The sequence below is a fragment of the Psammomys obesus genome, unplaced genomic scaffold (assembly GCF_907164565.1).
Source record: "Psammomys obesus unplaced genomic scaffold, mPsaObe1.curated_primary_1811, whole genome shotgun sequence".
Taxonomy (NCBI): domain Eukaryota; kingdom Metazoa; phylum Chordata; class Mammalia; order Rodentia; family Muridae; genus Psammomys; species Psammomys obesus.
In genome coordinates, this window is record NW_026585644.1 from 35,216,607 (window position 1) to 35,231,566 (window position 14,960).

General features: G+C 45.1%; 1 protein-coding gene across 1 annotated transcript in view; it reads left to right on the top strand.

The window, feature by feature from the left end:
* Positions 1–297: 297 nt before the first annotated feature.
* The window catches only part of Plb1 (phospholipase B1), a 104,602-nt gene continuing 89,939 nt past the window's right edge, over positions 298–14,960 (top strand). Inside the window, exons 1-8 of the mRNA XM_055622056.1 lie at positions 298–390; positions 509–581; positions 1,804–1,862; positions 7,542–7,582; positions 8,058–8,101; positions 10,744–10,834; positions 11,154–11,205; positions 13,851–13,937. Coding sequence (XP_055478031.1) covers positions 298–390; positions 509–581; positions 1,804–1,862; positions 7,542–7,582; positions 8,058–8,101; positions 10,744–10,834; positions 11,154–11,205; positions 13,851–13,937 — 540 coding nt within the window. The remainder of the gene's footprint in view (positions 391–508; positions 582–1,803; positions 1,863–7,541; positions 7,583–8,057; positions 8,102–10,743; positions 10,835–11,153; positions 11,206–13,850; positions 13,938–14,960) is intronic.

Below are 14,960 nucleotides of genomic sequence, written 5' to 3' on the forward strand. Positions count from 1 at the left end.
TTTCTTTCTTTCTTTCTTTCTTTCTTTCTTTCTTTCTTTCTTTCTTTTCTTTTCTTTCTCTCTCTCTCTCTCACACACACGTGCACACGGTCTCATTCTTGCTTTCATATTTATACTCTCAGAGTCCTAGACCATGCCCCTCTCTGTGCTGCACGTGGAAGGCCGTTACCAGCTGGCAAAAGCCACACTTCTCAGGCAACAATTAACAGGTGTGGACAAACTGTAGCCCAGCTGAAATCCCACACTTGGGATTCAAACAAAAGTGTGTTTACATAACATACAAAACTTCCACTACACATGCCGCCTGCTAAAATCCTCACCAAGAGACGAACGTCCTCTCTCGCCAGGGAAACTGGGTCAGGGAAGTTGGGAAAATGTGACCACAGGCAAGTACTGCTCCTGGATTTTGAGCCTAGGTAGCCAAGGGGAGGGTTGTCTCTACACCAACTGTCTGCCTAGGCGATTCTTCCGAATGTGAAAACTGATGTTTTTGGGTGTTTGGTTTCAGTTGCAGACCCTGAAGAGTTTTCCATTCCCTTGCAAGCCAAAGAAGTTAGAATGGAGTGTGCCTTCTAAGTCAGGTAGGTGCCCCCTGGCCATGGGCAAGAAGGGCTCCCTGGTCAACAGAGGGTCTACCTCCACTCCTTTACCACCTCTTGGGCATTCCGTTCTCCCTCAGTCCTTCACCATACTCTGTTTCAGAGGTTCACAACCTGTGGGTCATGACCTCACTCGGGACTTGGCATATTACATACCCCGAATATCATATGTTTACGATTCAAAGCAGTAGCGAAATTACAGTGATGAAGTAGCAATGAAAGTAATTTTAGAGTTGGGGTCACCATGACAAGAGGAACTGTCTTAAAGGGTCACAGCATTAGAAAGGCTGAAAACCACTGCTCTGTTTCCTCCTCAGTTATCTCTGTCGAGGGACAAAGACAACACAACACTTAAGGACAACCCGCGTGGAGACAACCTTCTATACCTTGCCTCCTTGAGGGATAAAGTGTCCTGGGAATTGTGGGTTGGAACTTGTCACTCATGTGGCTTTCCCATTCTAGCCATTCTCACTTACTATGGGCTTCTCTAAGGCCTGTATGCTATCAATAAGCTTTACTTGTTAAGTGGCTGGCTGGATTTAACTGATATGTGTACACATGCACACACATACACAGCCAGTCTGTTTTACTGACTTTACTAGGGTTTCCATTTAAACTTATTTAAGAAAAACACATGCACTCTTTATAAAATGGCCTCTTTTAGAAATTTACATTTAAATTGCTCATACCACAGCCAGGAAGTCTGGCCACAGGTTTCTGGGAATACGCCAATGTGGGTTAAGGAGCTGTGTGTCATTTGCATATAATTTGCATCCAGTGTTTTTATGTGGTCACTGACTTTGAGTGCTATTCTCTGGTAATCTTCAAGCTACAGTTAACCGTTGGGTACCCAGATGACCCTGGTTTTAGTCTCTTGGCTTGTTACCAATTAATGGTAGCTCATAAATGCAGGGTCAGGGGAAAGTGGAAGGTGAGAGGCAGGTAGAAGGCCTGGTGAGAGCCATGAGACACAGGCTGAGAGGCCAAGTCCAAGTTAACAGTCTGGCCTCCAGAGGAGAGGGAGCCTTGACTATGGCCTCCAGGTTTCCCAACTGGTACGAGATTGTAAACTTGCTAGCAGACCTGGCCTCAGTGCCTATGCCGAGGCTGCAGGGCGTGGGTCTGTTCTTCGTACCCCCATAGGGCGTTCTCTGCCTGCCTTGTGGTAGATCTGACCTTGCCTCCTGGGTTATTGTCTTCACAGTCCATTCTCTGAGACCCTCAGACATTAAACATGTGGCAGCCATTGGCAACCTGGAGACTGTAAGTATTTCATATAGCTTGGCTTAAGAGCCCATTTGGTACCAGTGACACTATGAATAAGGTCCTGATGTCCTGGCATAAATGTTCCATTCGAGGCCAGGTGTGGTGGCACAAAGCCTGTGATCTGAGCACTCGGGAGCCAGAAGCAGAAGGCTCAGAAGTTCAAGGTCATCTTTAACTGCACCATGCTTTGAAGGCTGGCCAGGGCTGTTGGCCTCTGTCTCAAATAGTGTTCCATTTGGGAAAGAACACTGTATGAGTCAAAGACATCCTAAAATCTTAGCATATCTAATTTTTAAAAAATCAAGTGAATGCTGGGGATCACCTCAGGATGTTTGGGGTTCCTCATTAATAAGTTAAATCCATTGATACGCATTGCCCGGAATCTTTGCCATATGTCTTAAAGTTTATTGTTTAAGTTTTCTGCAAGTACTTGTTTTTATTGAGCATGTTCCTCTTATATCTCTAATCTCTTTTTACATTATCTCTGTCTCTCTCACCTCTGTTTTTGCCACTCTTTTGTCACTCTTTTTCCCTTCAGTTCCATTTTGCTTTTATCATTTCATATGTGCACTCGTATTTTATATATTTATATAAGATACAGGAAATGCAAACCAGAGAAAACACATGACACTTGTCTATCTGAGACTGGCTCAGTTTACATAATATGATTGTTTGCAAATGCTTACATTTTCTTTCAACAACATGACTTGATTCTTTATGGCTGAAAAAAAAAATCCACTGTGTGTATAAACCACATTTTCTTTTCCCATTCCTCTGATGTTGGATACCTAAATTGGTTCCATAATTTAATTGTTGTGAATTGTGCTGCTATTGACAGTGACGTGTAAGTATTTGGGGTATGCTGACCTGGAATCCTTTGGGTAAATATTCAGGAGTGGTGTAGCTGGGTCATATGGAGAACTTATTTTTAGTTTTTAAGAAGCCTCCATACTGATTTTCACAGTCATTGCTCAGAATTTGTAAAATAATCCTTTAAGCTCTGCGCTAGAAGATAAACGAAATTCCATGTCTGCTTTGTTTATTTAAATATATATATACACACACACACACACACACACACACACACACATTGAGCTGGAGAGTTGGTTCAGTAGTTAAGAGCACTTGTTGGTTTTGCAGAGGACCCAGGTTCAATTCCCAGCACCCACACAGCAGCTCATAAGCATCTGTAACTCCAATCCCAGGGAAGTGGGCACCCTCTCCTGACCTCTGATGTTAATGGGCACTGGGCCCACAGGTGATGCACAGATATACATGCAGCAGAACACTCATATAATAATGAAATAATTTTAAAAATACATTGATTTGAGTAAAAATGTATGTTAGTGATATATATGAATGCATACAACTTACTATCTTAGCCACTTCTAAGATCTAGTACAACATAAATACAGTAAGTAATAAGGAGAAAGTGTCCACATCTAGCAGAGACACAGACCCTTGTCCCTTCCTCACTTCCCTGGCCCCTCCCTCACTGTTCCCACCACCCTCTTGTAATTCCTCCTTCCCCCTTCATATATCATGTGTTCTGTTGTTTTCCCCACTTTCTTAAAGCCTTCCTCCTGGCCCCTCTAGTTTTCTTGTTGCTCTACAACTCTCCTGGGTACAAGGAACCTGCATTCTGCCCCAGAAACACTTGCCTCTCCATGTTTAAACAACTCTTTGCATAATAGCAGGGAAATGGGACCAGCCCAGCTGTCTGTCAACACATGAATGGATGATGGACGTGTGGTACATATACGGAATTTTACTCAGCCACAATAAGTAAATAAGTAAACAAATAAATAAATAAGTAGAACCTGTAAAATCTGCAGGAAGATGGATGGAATTGGGAAATACTAAGGGAGGTAACCCAGGCCCAATGAGATAAATATTGCGTGTTGTCTGTCTCACAGGCAGCCCCAGGCTTCCATCCGAGTCACGTTTAAGTGTGCGCTCAGTAAAATCAAGTATACTCTCATTGTATAACTAGTCTCCAGAATGTTCTTCATCTTACAAGATCGAAACTCTTCCCCTATTCACTAACAACTCAAATTGCGTTTTCCCAGCCCACAAAACAAAACAAAACGCATTTCCACTTTTGGTTTCTGTGAGTTTGACTAGAGACTTCCCATCCTTGAAACCATGTAGATCTGTCTTTATTTAAACAGCTTATTTTGTTCAACATGATTTCCTCCTGTGCCAGATGCTTCCTTTTTGGGGTAACTAATAGTCCATGGTGTGCATGGAGATACCAATACTTTGTTTACCTGTTCAACAATGGGCATGAGGTTGTGTCATGTCATCTTTTGGCTATTGAAAATCCTGCTAAAAAACACTTAAGTACAAATAATCTTCTTGAGATCTGACTTCCATCCTTTTGGAAAGACACCTTGAAATATAATACGAGATTACATGATTAAAAGTATATTTTTGATCTTTTTTGAGGAAGTTAAAAATTGTGATGTGTACTTGTAATCCTTATTTAGGAAACTGAGGCAGGATCAAAGCAGATTTGAGGCCAGCCTGGGTTAGACAGCAAGCTCCAGGCAAGGCTGAAATGTACAGTGTTATTTTGTCTTAAAAAAATTGCTTTTTAAAAGGATCTGTTGTATTAGTTTTCATAGCTACAAGATTTAAATTCCTATCAACAATGCACAAAGTTCCATTTTCTCTATATTCTCTTATATTTTTGACTGTGATCCTAGCCTTTAATGGCTGAACCATCTTTCCATCCCCCTCCATAGCCTCAACACTTATTTTCTATTATTTTTGTTTGGGTTTTTTTAAAATTTTTTTTTAGACTTTATTTTATGTGTATGTGTCTGAGTGTATATACCTACTGTGGTCTTCAGAGACCAGAAGAGGAAATCAGATCCGTTCGTTGGAGCTAGAATTACAGATGGCTGTGAGTCACCCAATATGGGTGCTAGGAACCCAACACAGGTCCTTTGGGAGGACAGCCAGTGTTTTTGTTTTTTGTTTTTGTTTTTGTTTTTTTGAGACAGGGTTCTTCAAACCCTGGCTATCCTGGAGCTCTCTTTGTAGACCAGGCTGGCCTTGAAATCAGAAGGCAGAGGCAGGTGAACCTTTGAGAGCAGCCAGTACTCTTATCCATTGAGCCACCTCTCCAGACCCATGATTTCTGGCTGCATTTGACAAGCATGAGATGACAGCTCACTGTGGTGTTAACTTTAGTTTTTCTAATGAGTAGTGACATTGGATCCCTTTTGCTTGCTTCTTGTTTATAAACTCTAAGTGGCAAGCTTTATATGGCCTTGCAAAGGGGGAAAGGAGCATGTGAGCAGAGAAAACTCTCTGGGAGAAGCTTAGAGGGCAAAGGACTATGTCACATGCTCTTCTCAGTCCTTACTGCACCCGTGCCCGCCTATCCTGGATTTAGCAAGAAGCAGAAACTTGATGTCCTTCAAGTCCCTGTGATGGCACCTGAGCAAGAGTACTTGTTACCTGCTGCCCTCTGTCCCAGAGCTCTCCTGTGCCTTTTACACCTAAGTTGAGAAGGTCTCCACTTTCTCTCAGGCTCTTCTTCCAGCCTGCACCCCCCCCCCCCCCCCAGGGCACTGCTGTCACCCAGTGCTCCTGAGATTTCCAAGTTTCTCTCCTCACTCCTCTTGAATAATTGGCCTCTCTGGAACTGGCCTGGGATTCTGACCCTGCCATCTCTATGAATACCACCTCTGCTTGAATGGTGTGTGAGAGCTGTCAGATCCAGAACCTCCTCTAGTCATTAAGCAACTGTGAATGACATGAACTGGGGAATTGACTGAGGCCAGGAGAAAGGTGGAGAGAAGTAGGCTTAACTTTAGGAAATAGCCTCAGGGCCCTGGCATCTGGCCAACAGAGCTTTCCTGTGACTCTGCCGATGGAGCAGAGGAGGCTCAGGAACACTGTCAAAGGGGGAATGGGAAGGAAAAAGCAAAGATCTCCTCTTCCAGATGACAGCTGGCCTATGCTAAGCCTGTGCTCAACACACTGAGGCCCACACTTCGGGTTCCTGCAGCGGTGACCTCCCTGAGAGGACTGTCTGGTCTTTAAGGCTGACACTTTTGCTTTACGTTTCTGGAGTCTCTGACGTGAAGATGTGCCCACTTATTTAGGATTTTCTAAAACATGTTAATTGTTTTAGACTCATAGTCTCTCCCAAACATTTTAAAATAAGATATGCAATTATTTGCAAAATTTATTTCAGTAGTTCCTGCGATACATATTTTATACAAGAAAATCCAGATAGATGTACAGGGTGAAAAAAAAAAATTGAAGATCCATTCATGCCTTGTGCCTTGACTTCCCTAACATTTATACACTCTTGTATATACACACAATTGAATACAGTTGATGGCAGTCTATAGGAACATAAGTGACAGCTGAGCCTTAAGTAGCATCACAACATGACAGTACCTCTGAAAATCGTTTTGCTTTTCATGTCTAACTGTCAAAGACATCTCCATGACAACAACAGGAGCTACGATCTACTCTGTTATATTCTTTGGGGGAGAGCCAGTCTCTTATTTGGCTTGGGACCTTGAGGTCATAGTTCAGCAAATAACTGACAAGAAAGAACAGTGGCCATTCTCATGGTTTCTGGGACCTCCCAGATAAGCTCCCCCATCTCCTAGCCTTGTCCTCTTCTCCCTTCCTTCCTTCTTCCTTCTCTTGACCACCCTGTCCCTTATGGGGACAAGATGTACTCTCCATCAGCTAATAACAGAATAGTCGAATTTGTGGTCTTAAAACACAGTGTGCCTTCAGTTCAATCAGCTGCCAACACTGAAATCAGGGAGTTTCAAATATTTGTGTTTCCAGCTTTAAAGATGTGACCCAGCTCCATGGGCTGGCCAGGTGGGAGCTGGTGGCTGGCATAGCCATGCTCATTAAAGCAGCCGGAGTTGGGACAATGGGGACATTAACTGTTTACCTGGTGCCACTATACCTGGCATCCTGTCTTCTAGTAATTTTGATAGATCTAAACTTTGCGTGTGTTTGTGTGTCAAAAACTATGACACTACTATTAATAACTAATATTTGCGGGGTGCATTCAATGTCCTAGCCACAGTTCCTTGAGAGCTTGCTAAGTGCATGACCCTGTCCCCGAGCGTAGGGTGAAGTTGTCTTTCTTTCTGCACTGTGATTAGGAATTGCCCAACAAGGAGCACCCTGCGTTACCCAGTATTTCATCAAGGGGAAAACAGAAATTCACTTTATTTGTTAAGAAGATATCTACTACTAAAAAAAAAAAAAAAAAAAAAAAAAAAAGATATCTACTTGTTTAACATTCACTGAATGCTTACAACATGCCAGGCACTGAACTAGGTGAAAGAAATATAATCAAACAGCTGCCCTCGACAGCGCTTACATTGTAGCCAAAGGGAGAGAGACAACAAAGTCACCCTTAGATCGGAGAGGATGTTACCATAAAGCAATCTTTTGCTTCTGTATAAAATATAACATGACTTATGATGTGTGTAAATCTATGCTCTGAGGAAAGCTGTTAGCTACTCCGTTGTGAGGGTCTGACAGACAAGCTGTGGGGGAGCAGGTTGTGTCTTCCTCCCCATCGAGTGAGCAAGATGGACTTGGCCCTCCTGTGTTCTGTTAGCCTCCCTGTGTTGTGCTGGCTTCCCCTGCTGACTTACTCACACCAAGTGTTTCTTCCAGTTTCCAGGCTCTGGCATGGTTGACGTGGAGAAGCTTCAAAGGTACCCATTCTGGAACACAGAGCTAGCAGAGACACCCCACAATACTCTCCTCTAACTCCTTGCTTCATTGATGGGGGACACCAAGGGTTAGAGAGTTTGAAGTCTTTGCTTAAGGCCTGGGGACACAGCAGAGACCAGAGCCCTCCTACCATCCTCCCTGTGACTCCCTGTGGCTCCTCTGGGTGAATGAGAGAGAAGTGGAAAAGGCCAGAAAGATGGATTTCCTGCATCTGTCACAAAGCCTCCTCCCTCTGCTCTTAGGTGACCTTGCAGGGTTTGGACCAGAGTCTGGTCCAAGGGGACACTGGACTCATGTCCCCTTCAGCTTTGGGCAGGACTAGAGAGCTTGAGAAGGGGATCTAGAGGATCCTAACCTCAGGGCAAGGATAGGCCAAAGCCGGTTAGGAAATGGCCAAGGAAAGGCTCCTGTGGGTGACAAGCGAAGCCTGATCCCTTGTCTGCTTGCTTCTTGCAGCATCAAGAATGAACCACAGCATGTGTGCATGGGAGTCATGACAGGTGAGTCCTGGATTTCCAGCCAGATTCCAGATTGTCCCCACCCTGTGACACAACATTTTTGTTCATAAGGAAAATGTATATTATTGTTCATTTTATCACCAGTGCCTAGGAAAAGGGGAAGGCATGCTAGAAAGGAGATGATGGAGACAGGATAGAAAGTCACATGTCCTGAACAGAAATCATGAGGGATGTATGGGTTAAGACTAAGGGGCATGAAAGGGGAATTGGGTGACCCTGTAGGTTTTTGCTTCTCCAAGACCTCAAAGATGGATTAAGGGTACTTACCCGAGAAAATGTCCTGGGTCCCTCCTCCTCCCCAGGGGGAAGACCCAAGCCTGATTTTCCAATTATTTCTAAAATAACACCTTATTCTATAATATCTCTCTCTCTCTCACTGGCCATAAAAAAAAGATATCCAGGCTCTAGAAGAATGAAGTGAAGAAAATAAAAGGAGATAATAATTGTGATTAACATGTTCACTTTTTTGAATACAAACATGCTGAGGAATTCACTCTCTGTAACCTGACTTTCTTTATCTGATGTCTGAGGACTTTTTGACTTATCAAGTTAGCCTAAAACCCTGAATCCTTTAATGCTGCTGAGCTAGCCTGGGTAGAGTGTCCCAGGCCGGCTTCTTGTATGATGAGTTTGTGGTGCAGATGCAAGGCTCAGCTGCCACCCTGCTGGTAATGAGAAAAGGGGCTTAGCTGTGCCCTGTCAGTTGAGCTTGGCAGCTGACACTAAAGCCTTGTGATGTATTAGGTTCTTCGAAAGGAGAGAGGAGAAACCTGTCCCTCCTTTGCTCATGATCCAATGAGGAAGGTTGAGGCCACTGTCCAGCCCTCCTGTCACCTGATTGGCAGGTAATCCTAGTGAGGATTAGGACCAGTAGGAGGGTCTCGGGGCAGGAGTCAGAGTGGTCACTGACTTGGTGTCTGTCACAGATATGTCAAGGCCTGGACTTGTTTCTGTTCAAAGAGTAGGAGATTAGAAAGGCGTGGTCAGTTTAGGAATGCCTGGGGATGTTCTTTGGACCCTGGAGCCCCAGTGCCACTCTGTTTCTTTGCCTGGCTTGTTATTGGACTCCATGCCCAATCACCCATTTTAAACACTCAGTGATTGGATCTCCCAACTGGGCAGAGGGCAGGAGAGGTGACAGAGGGTAGATCTTGCATCTGAAGCCCTTGGCATCTGGACTTCTGAAGCTGAGGGTATCCTGAGTAGGGAGGAGCACATAGCATGGCTGACAGCCATTTCTGACAACCATGGCAGGAGTTCTGCAGAGAAAGTGCTCCAGGGATGTTCAGACCCATTCGGTGCATGATGGGTTGACCCAGGCTCACCCCCATCCTCTAATCCCAGAGATTTAGAACACTCTAGTGACCTCCACATCAAGCCACACCCTGTCCAGCCCTGGGGCCATTTTGTAGATGGAAAAACTGATGTCGAGTAAATAAATGGACTTTTCTAAGGTTGTGTGTTCAGTAAGTAGTAGGGTCCCTGGAAACCGCCGGGCATCTATCCCCCGTGCCTTGCCTTTTGTTCTGTCCCCCTGCCATCATGAAACACCCAAGAGAAAGGCTAAGTAACTATAAACCAAGAACCCAGCAGGTAAGACAAGCTGATAGAGAAAATTTTGTGAAAAGTTCTGAGGTAAAGCTTGATCACTTTTAACTCGGAAAGCAGTTCTTTCGGTGACTTATTACCATGACTTAATACCCTTGTGCTTTCCTTGGCCTTTGGCAAATGCTGGCTCGTGAAGAATGAAGTGGTCCCCACCAGCACACATGCATGACATTCTTATGATACTGAACCAAGCACAAAGCTCTGCATTTCCCTCCCATGGGCCTGGGCTCCTTGCACGCTTGTCACAGATGAGAAAACCTGGCTTGTGGGGGGAAGGGGGGGAAGGATGGCAATGCCAAATAGCATGAATTAGATGGCCACCTAAGGCCATGAAGCCAAGCAACCTGTCCCTTGACCTCCAGCCCAGTTTTCCTTTCTGTCCCTGCCTGGTATCTTCAGAGTGTGCTCCTCCACAGAGTTCTCTTCTGCAGCCCTCTGGATCCTGTTTCCATAAACTCCAGGGCTCCTTGAGGATGGAGCAAAAAGAGAGGGGAGAGAGAGGCATTTCTCTCAGCAGCCAGCCCACCCTCCCCTGCTCTGCTCTGCCCTGTCCTCTCTCAAGAGCAAGACCCAACTTAAACACTCCTGACAGGGCTATTTTTAGCAGTCTTCTGACTGTCAGCCTGGCGACATGTTCTCTGTGTGTTCCCTGGAGCTTCCCCACCCTGCTGTCACTCACGAGGAGCAAGGGAGATGGCAAGGCAGCCCAGAGCTCTGGTTCTAATCCCAGTCAGTCATTTCTGTGTGCTGGGAGACCTGACAGGACTTGCCTGACATCTCCATCCCTGTTTCCCCAGGAGTGAAAGAGAGAACGCCTGGAGAGCATTCAACCTTGGGCCTGGCCCACCTAGACAGACACTCAATTTAGCTCCCCATCACTTTCCAGGGTCTGCCTCGGGGGTGACCTCACAGCATGGTGGGAAGGCTGTGCCTTGCATTGGAGGGAGCAGAGCGATGCTGTCCTGGGACCTAGAGAATCGGTCCTCTTTAGAGGTGACCCCTGGCTCTCTCTTTAGTCCTTTCAGATATCATCAGACATTACAACCCTTCTGTTCTGATGCCCACGTGCTCTCCTGGGAGGAGTGGTGCGGCCCACGGTACCGATGAGTGAGTCACATTTTTGTCCCTTCTGGGGTTGTGCACTCTGGCTGGCCTTGGGTATGTAGGGATGAGCGGGGACCGCCAGTGGCCGGCCGGAGAGCTTTAAAATAGAGGTCTTCCAGAGTTAGTGCCCAAATACCTTCCCCCTGATGATTTCAGTTGGCTGTAAAAAGTCAGGTCGAGTCTGTTCCCCCAGAAACCAGGGTTTTTCAGGGTTGCCTCGGGTTCAGAGATTGGCAGCTGTGCTGGGGTGAGGGGATCAGCTTCCTGGCCCTTAAAAACAGACTTTATTGATTGTCCTTTCCACTCCCCTGCCTCTGTACAGAGACTTGTGGATTCAGGCTAAGCAGCTGGTGAGAAGCTTGAAAGAGAACCCGGTAAGAGGCTGTCGAACTGTGGTGTGGGTGGGCTGTGGTTTGCTGCACGACAAAGACCAAGACTCAGAGTGGAGATGACCCAGGGGCCAACTGGCCATAAGCACAACTTATGTGTCTTGGCCTCTTAGAAAATGCGCCTTCCACTGTAATACTTAGAGATCACCCGAGAAAAGAGTGAGTGGCTCTATTTAGAATAATTTCCTGTGTAGAACTGCAGAAGATCAGCAGATGGACTAAATGACCTTTCACATAGGGAGGAGGTTGGGTTCCAGAGAGAGATTAGCTTGTGTATGACCTGGACTTTCTGCTCATCACGCTGTGATGCTGGGCAAGGCACCCAGCCTCCCTTAAACTCAGTTTTCCTATTTAAGAAATGGAAGAGTACTGAGAGAGCCTGATACATAGGATTTACGGAGGATTGAACATCCCTGGCACAGTTCAAGCTCAACAAAAGCGGCCATTGTCATTGTAGTAGTGATTGCTATTATTGATTACCACAGTGCTGAGGAGATGGCTCAGTCAGAAAAATGCTTGTTGTGCAAGCTCGAGAACCCATGTCTCATTCCCGGCACCCACGTACTAACTAGGCAGAACGGTATGTGCCTGTAGTCCCAGCACCACGGAGGGAGGAGACAAGGAGGATCCTTGAGTTGCACTGACGAGCTAGTCTAGTCAAATTTGAGAGCACTGGGTTCAGCAAGAGATGCTGTCTCAGAAAAAATAGAGTGACTGAGGGAGATAACTAATATCCATTTCCAGCCGACGTGCGTGTGCGCGCACATACATGTACTAAATTACCTGATAAGAAACAACTCAGGAAGGAAGAATTTATTCTGGTTCATGGTTTGTGGGGACACAGTCGGCCATGTCAGAGAAGGATTGGAATCAGAGCATGAGACATCTGATGACATGTGTCCCCTCGGTCAGGAGGCAGAGAGATGAATGCTGGTACCGCTCTGGCTTTCTCCTCCTTGCTCTTTCATTCAGTCTATCTACCCACCCATGGGTTGGTGCTAACCATGTATAGGGTGGGTCTTCTCTCCCCAAACCTCTCTAGGGCTGCCCTCACAAGCAAGCAGAGAGGTGTGTCTCCTACGTGATTTTTAAATCCTGTCAAAGCCAGGGATGGTGACTTAAGGCCATGACTCCAACACTCAGGAGGCTGAGGAGGCAAATCCCAGGCAATTTGGGACTAGCCTGGACTACAGAGTTAGACCTTGTCTCAAAAAACAAGCAAGCAAGCAAGCAAATTCCAGTCTCGCTGGCAATGGTTAGCTGAAAATAATGATAATCAGAATGGTGTTGTTCTGCCTAATAGCTTGGTGGTCCTGAATCCAACCCTGTAACTTTAAAGATGAAGGGACTAAAATTCCAAGACATCAAGTGACAAGGCCAAGTTCACATATTCAGTTAGAGCTAAACCCTAAAGAGCAGAATTCACAGTCTTCCCTTTCTACACCAGTACTGCCTTAGAAAACAAGTTTGCTTTGTTGTGCATACAGTATGTTCACTATTAAGAAAAAATCAGAAAGAAAATGTGATATTAAATCCATCCTTCAGCCTGATATCCAAAGATAATTACTAATAACGACTTCGTCTAAGTATGTACATCTATATGAGTTGGTGTTATTGTATATGTATGTTTTTTGTAATCAGCTTTTCTCAGTTTTTCTGGCAATATTAATAACACTTTCCATTATCATTTTAACAACCACATAGTGTTTATTTTACATTAGTGTAACATACCTTCCACGATAATTCAGATATTTATGCTGTCTGCTCCTACAAACAAGGCATCATTGTAGCTAAATCTTGTATGGTCCTCCTTTCTTTGAAATATCCTTTGAGAGATGGGCCTGGCGGTACAGGCTTGTCATTATAGCTCCTTGGGAGACTGAGGCAGGAGGACCACAAGTTCAAAGCCTGTCAGGTTACAGAGTGAGTTTAAAGCCAGCCTAGGAATTTTTAAATTTTTTATAATTGTGAAAATTTTATAATTGTGAAAAAAGATGGTATGTGTAACTCAGTGGCAGAGTACTTAGCGTACATAGGACCCTAGGTTCAGTCTGATATTGAAAAATAATTTTGTAACAAGATCTACACCTTAATACAACAAGGTCCAAGTTGCCTTATAGAACAGTTACCCCATATTAGACTGCCAAGTACTACTACTACGACGACGAAGTAGGAGAAGAAGGAGGAGAAGAAGGAGGAGAAGAAGAAGGAGAAGAAGAAGGAAAAGGAGAAGAAGAAGAAGAAGAAGAAGAAGAAGAAGAAGAAGAAGAAGAAGGAAAAGGAGAAGAAGAAGAAGAAGAAGAAGAAGAAGGAAGAAGGAAGAAGAAGAAGGAAGAAGAAGAAGAAAAGGAAGGAAGGAAGGAAGGAAGGAAGGAAGGAAGGAAGGAAGGAAGGAAGGAAGGAAGGAAGGAAGGAAAACATATAGACAGACAGACAGAACCTCAAAGCCAGTGGTAACTCATGCCTATAATCCTAGTGCTCGGGCAAAGGCAGGAGGATCAGGTGTTTGAGGCTAATGAAATCAAACCCCTTGCAGCGATTTTAAGGTAGCTGGTGTGCGGTTGAGAAGCATGGACTGACAGACTTCTGGCCCAAGCTCTTACCACCGTCTCTTTGTTGTTCTGCTGCAGCAACTTGACTATGAGAATGACTGGAAACTCGTCACTATGTTCTTCAGTAACCCAAGCCAGTGTCACCTGTGTCCCTCTGATGAGCAGGTAAGCTGAAGGCCAGGAGGGAGACTGAGGAGTTGCTGGTTTGGAGGAGAAGGGGCTGAACCTGCCTGAGTGAGCACTGTCTACTGAGCTGGGGTTGAGGCCTCCTGTTTCAGAATTAGGACAGGTGGATAAGTGAATCAGGTGGGTGGATGGACTGATGGATGGATGGATGGATGAAGGGGTGGATGGATGGATGCATGGATTCTCAAGAAAACAAACAAAATAATATGTATTTGCTTCTTTCCCTCCAGTATTTTAGTGTGATAACATGCACAGAACATAAAATAGACCATCTTAATCATTTTTGTGTGTTATGATTTGGGTGGGATTAAATGCTGTCTTAAGTGTATGCCTAAAGTTGTTCGTTTATAACCATCACAAGAGCCAAGAATGATTTTAATTTTTTTATTTTATATAAGTCTATTTATTTATTCATTCACTTTACATCCCAATCATAGTCCCCTCCCTCCTCTCCTCCTGGTCCCACCCTCCCACCTTCTTCCCCATCCCCTCTCCCCTTCTCCTCAGAAAAGGAGAGCCCCAAACCCCTACCAACCTACCCCAGCATATCAAGTGGTGTCAGGTCTGAGCACATCCTCTTCTGCTGAGGCTGGGAAAAGCAGCCCCACCAGGGAGAAGTGATTGAAAAGCAGGCAACAGAGTCCGTGTCAGAGACAGCCCTTGCTCCACTTGCTTGAGGATCCACATGATGACTGTGCTTTCCATTGGCTACATGTATGTAGGGCTCTAGGTCCAGTCCATGCATGGTCCTTAGTTGGTGCTTCAGTCTCCACAAGGCCCCCTGGGCCCAGGTTTGATGACTCTGTTGATTTTCTTGTGGCATTCTTGTCCCTTCTGTATCTGTCTATCCTTCCCCCCGCCCCATACTTTCACAAGACTTCCTGCTCTCCACCTAATGTTTGGCCGTGAGTCTCAGCATCTGTTTCGATCTGCTGCTAGGTGGAAACTCTCAGGGGACAGCTATGCTGGGCTCCTGTCTGCAAGCATGGCAGAGTATCATTA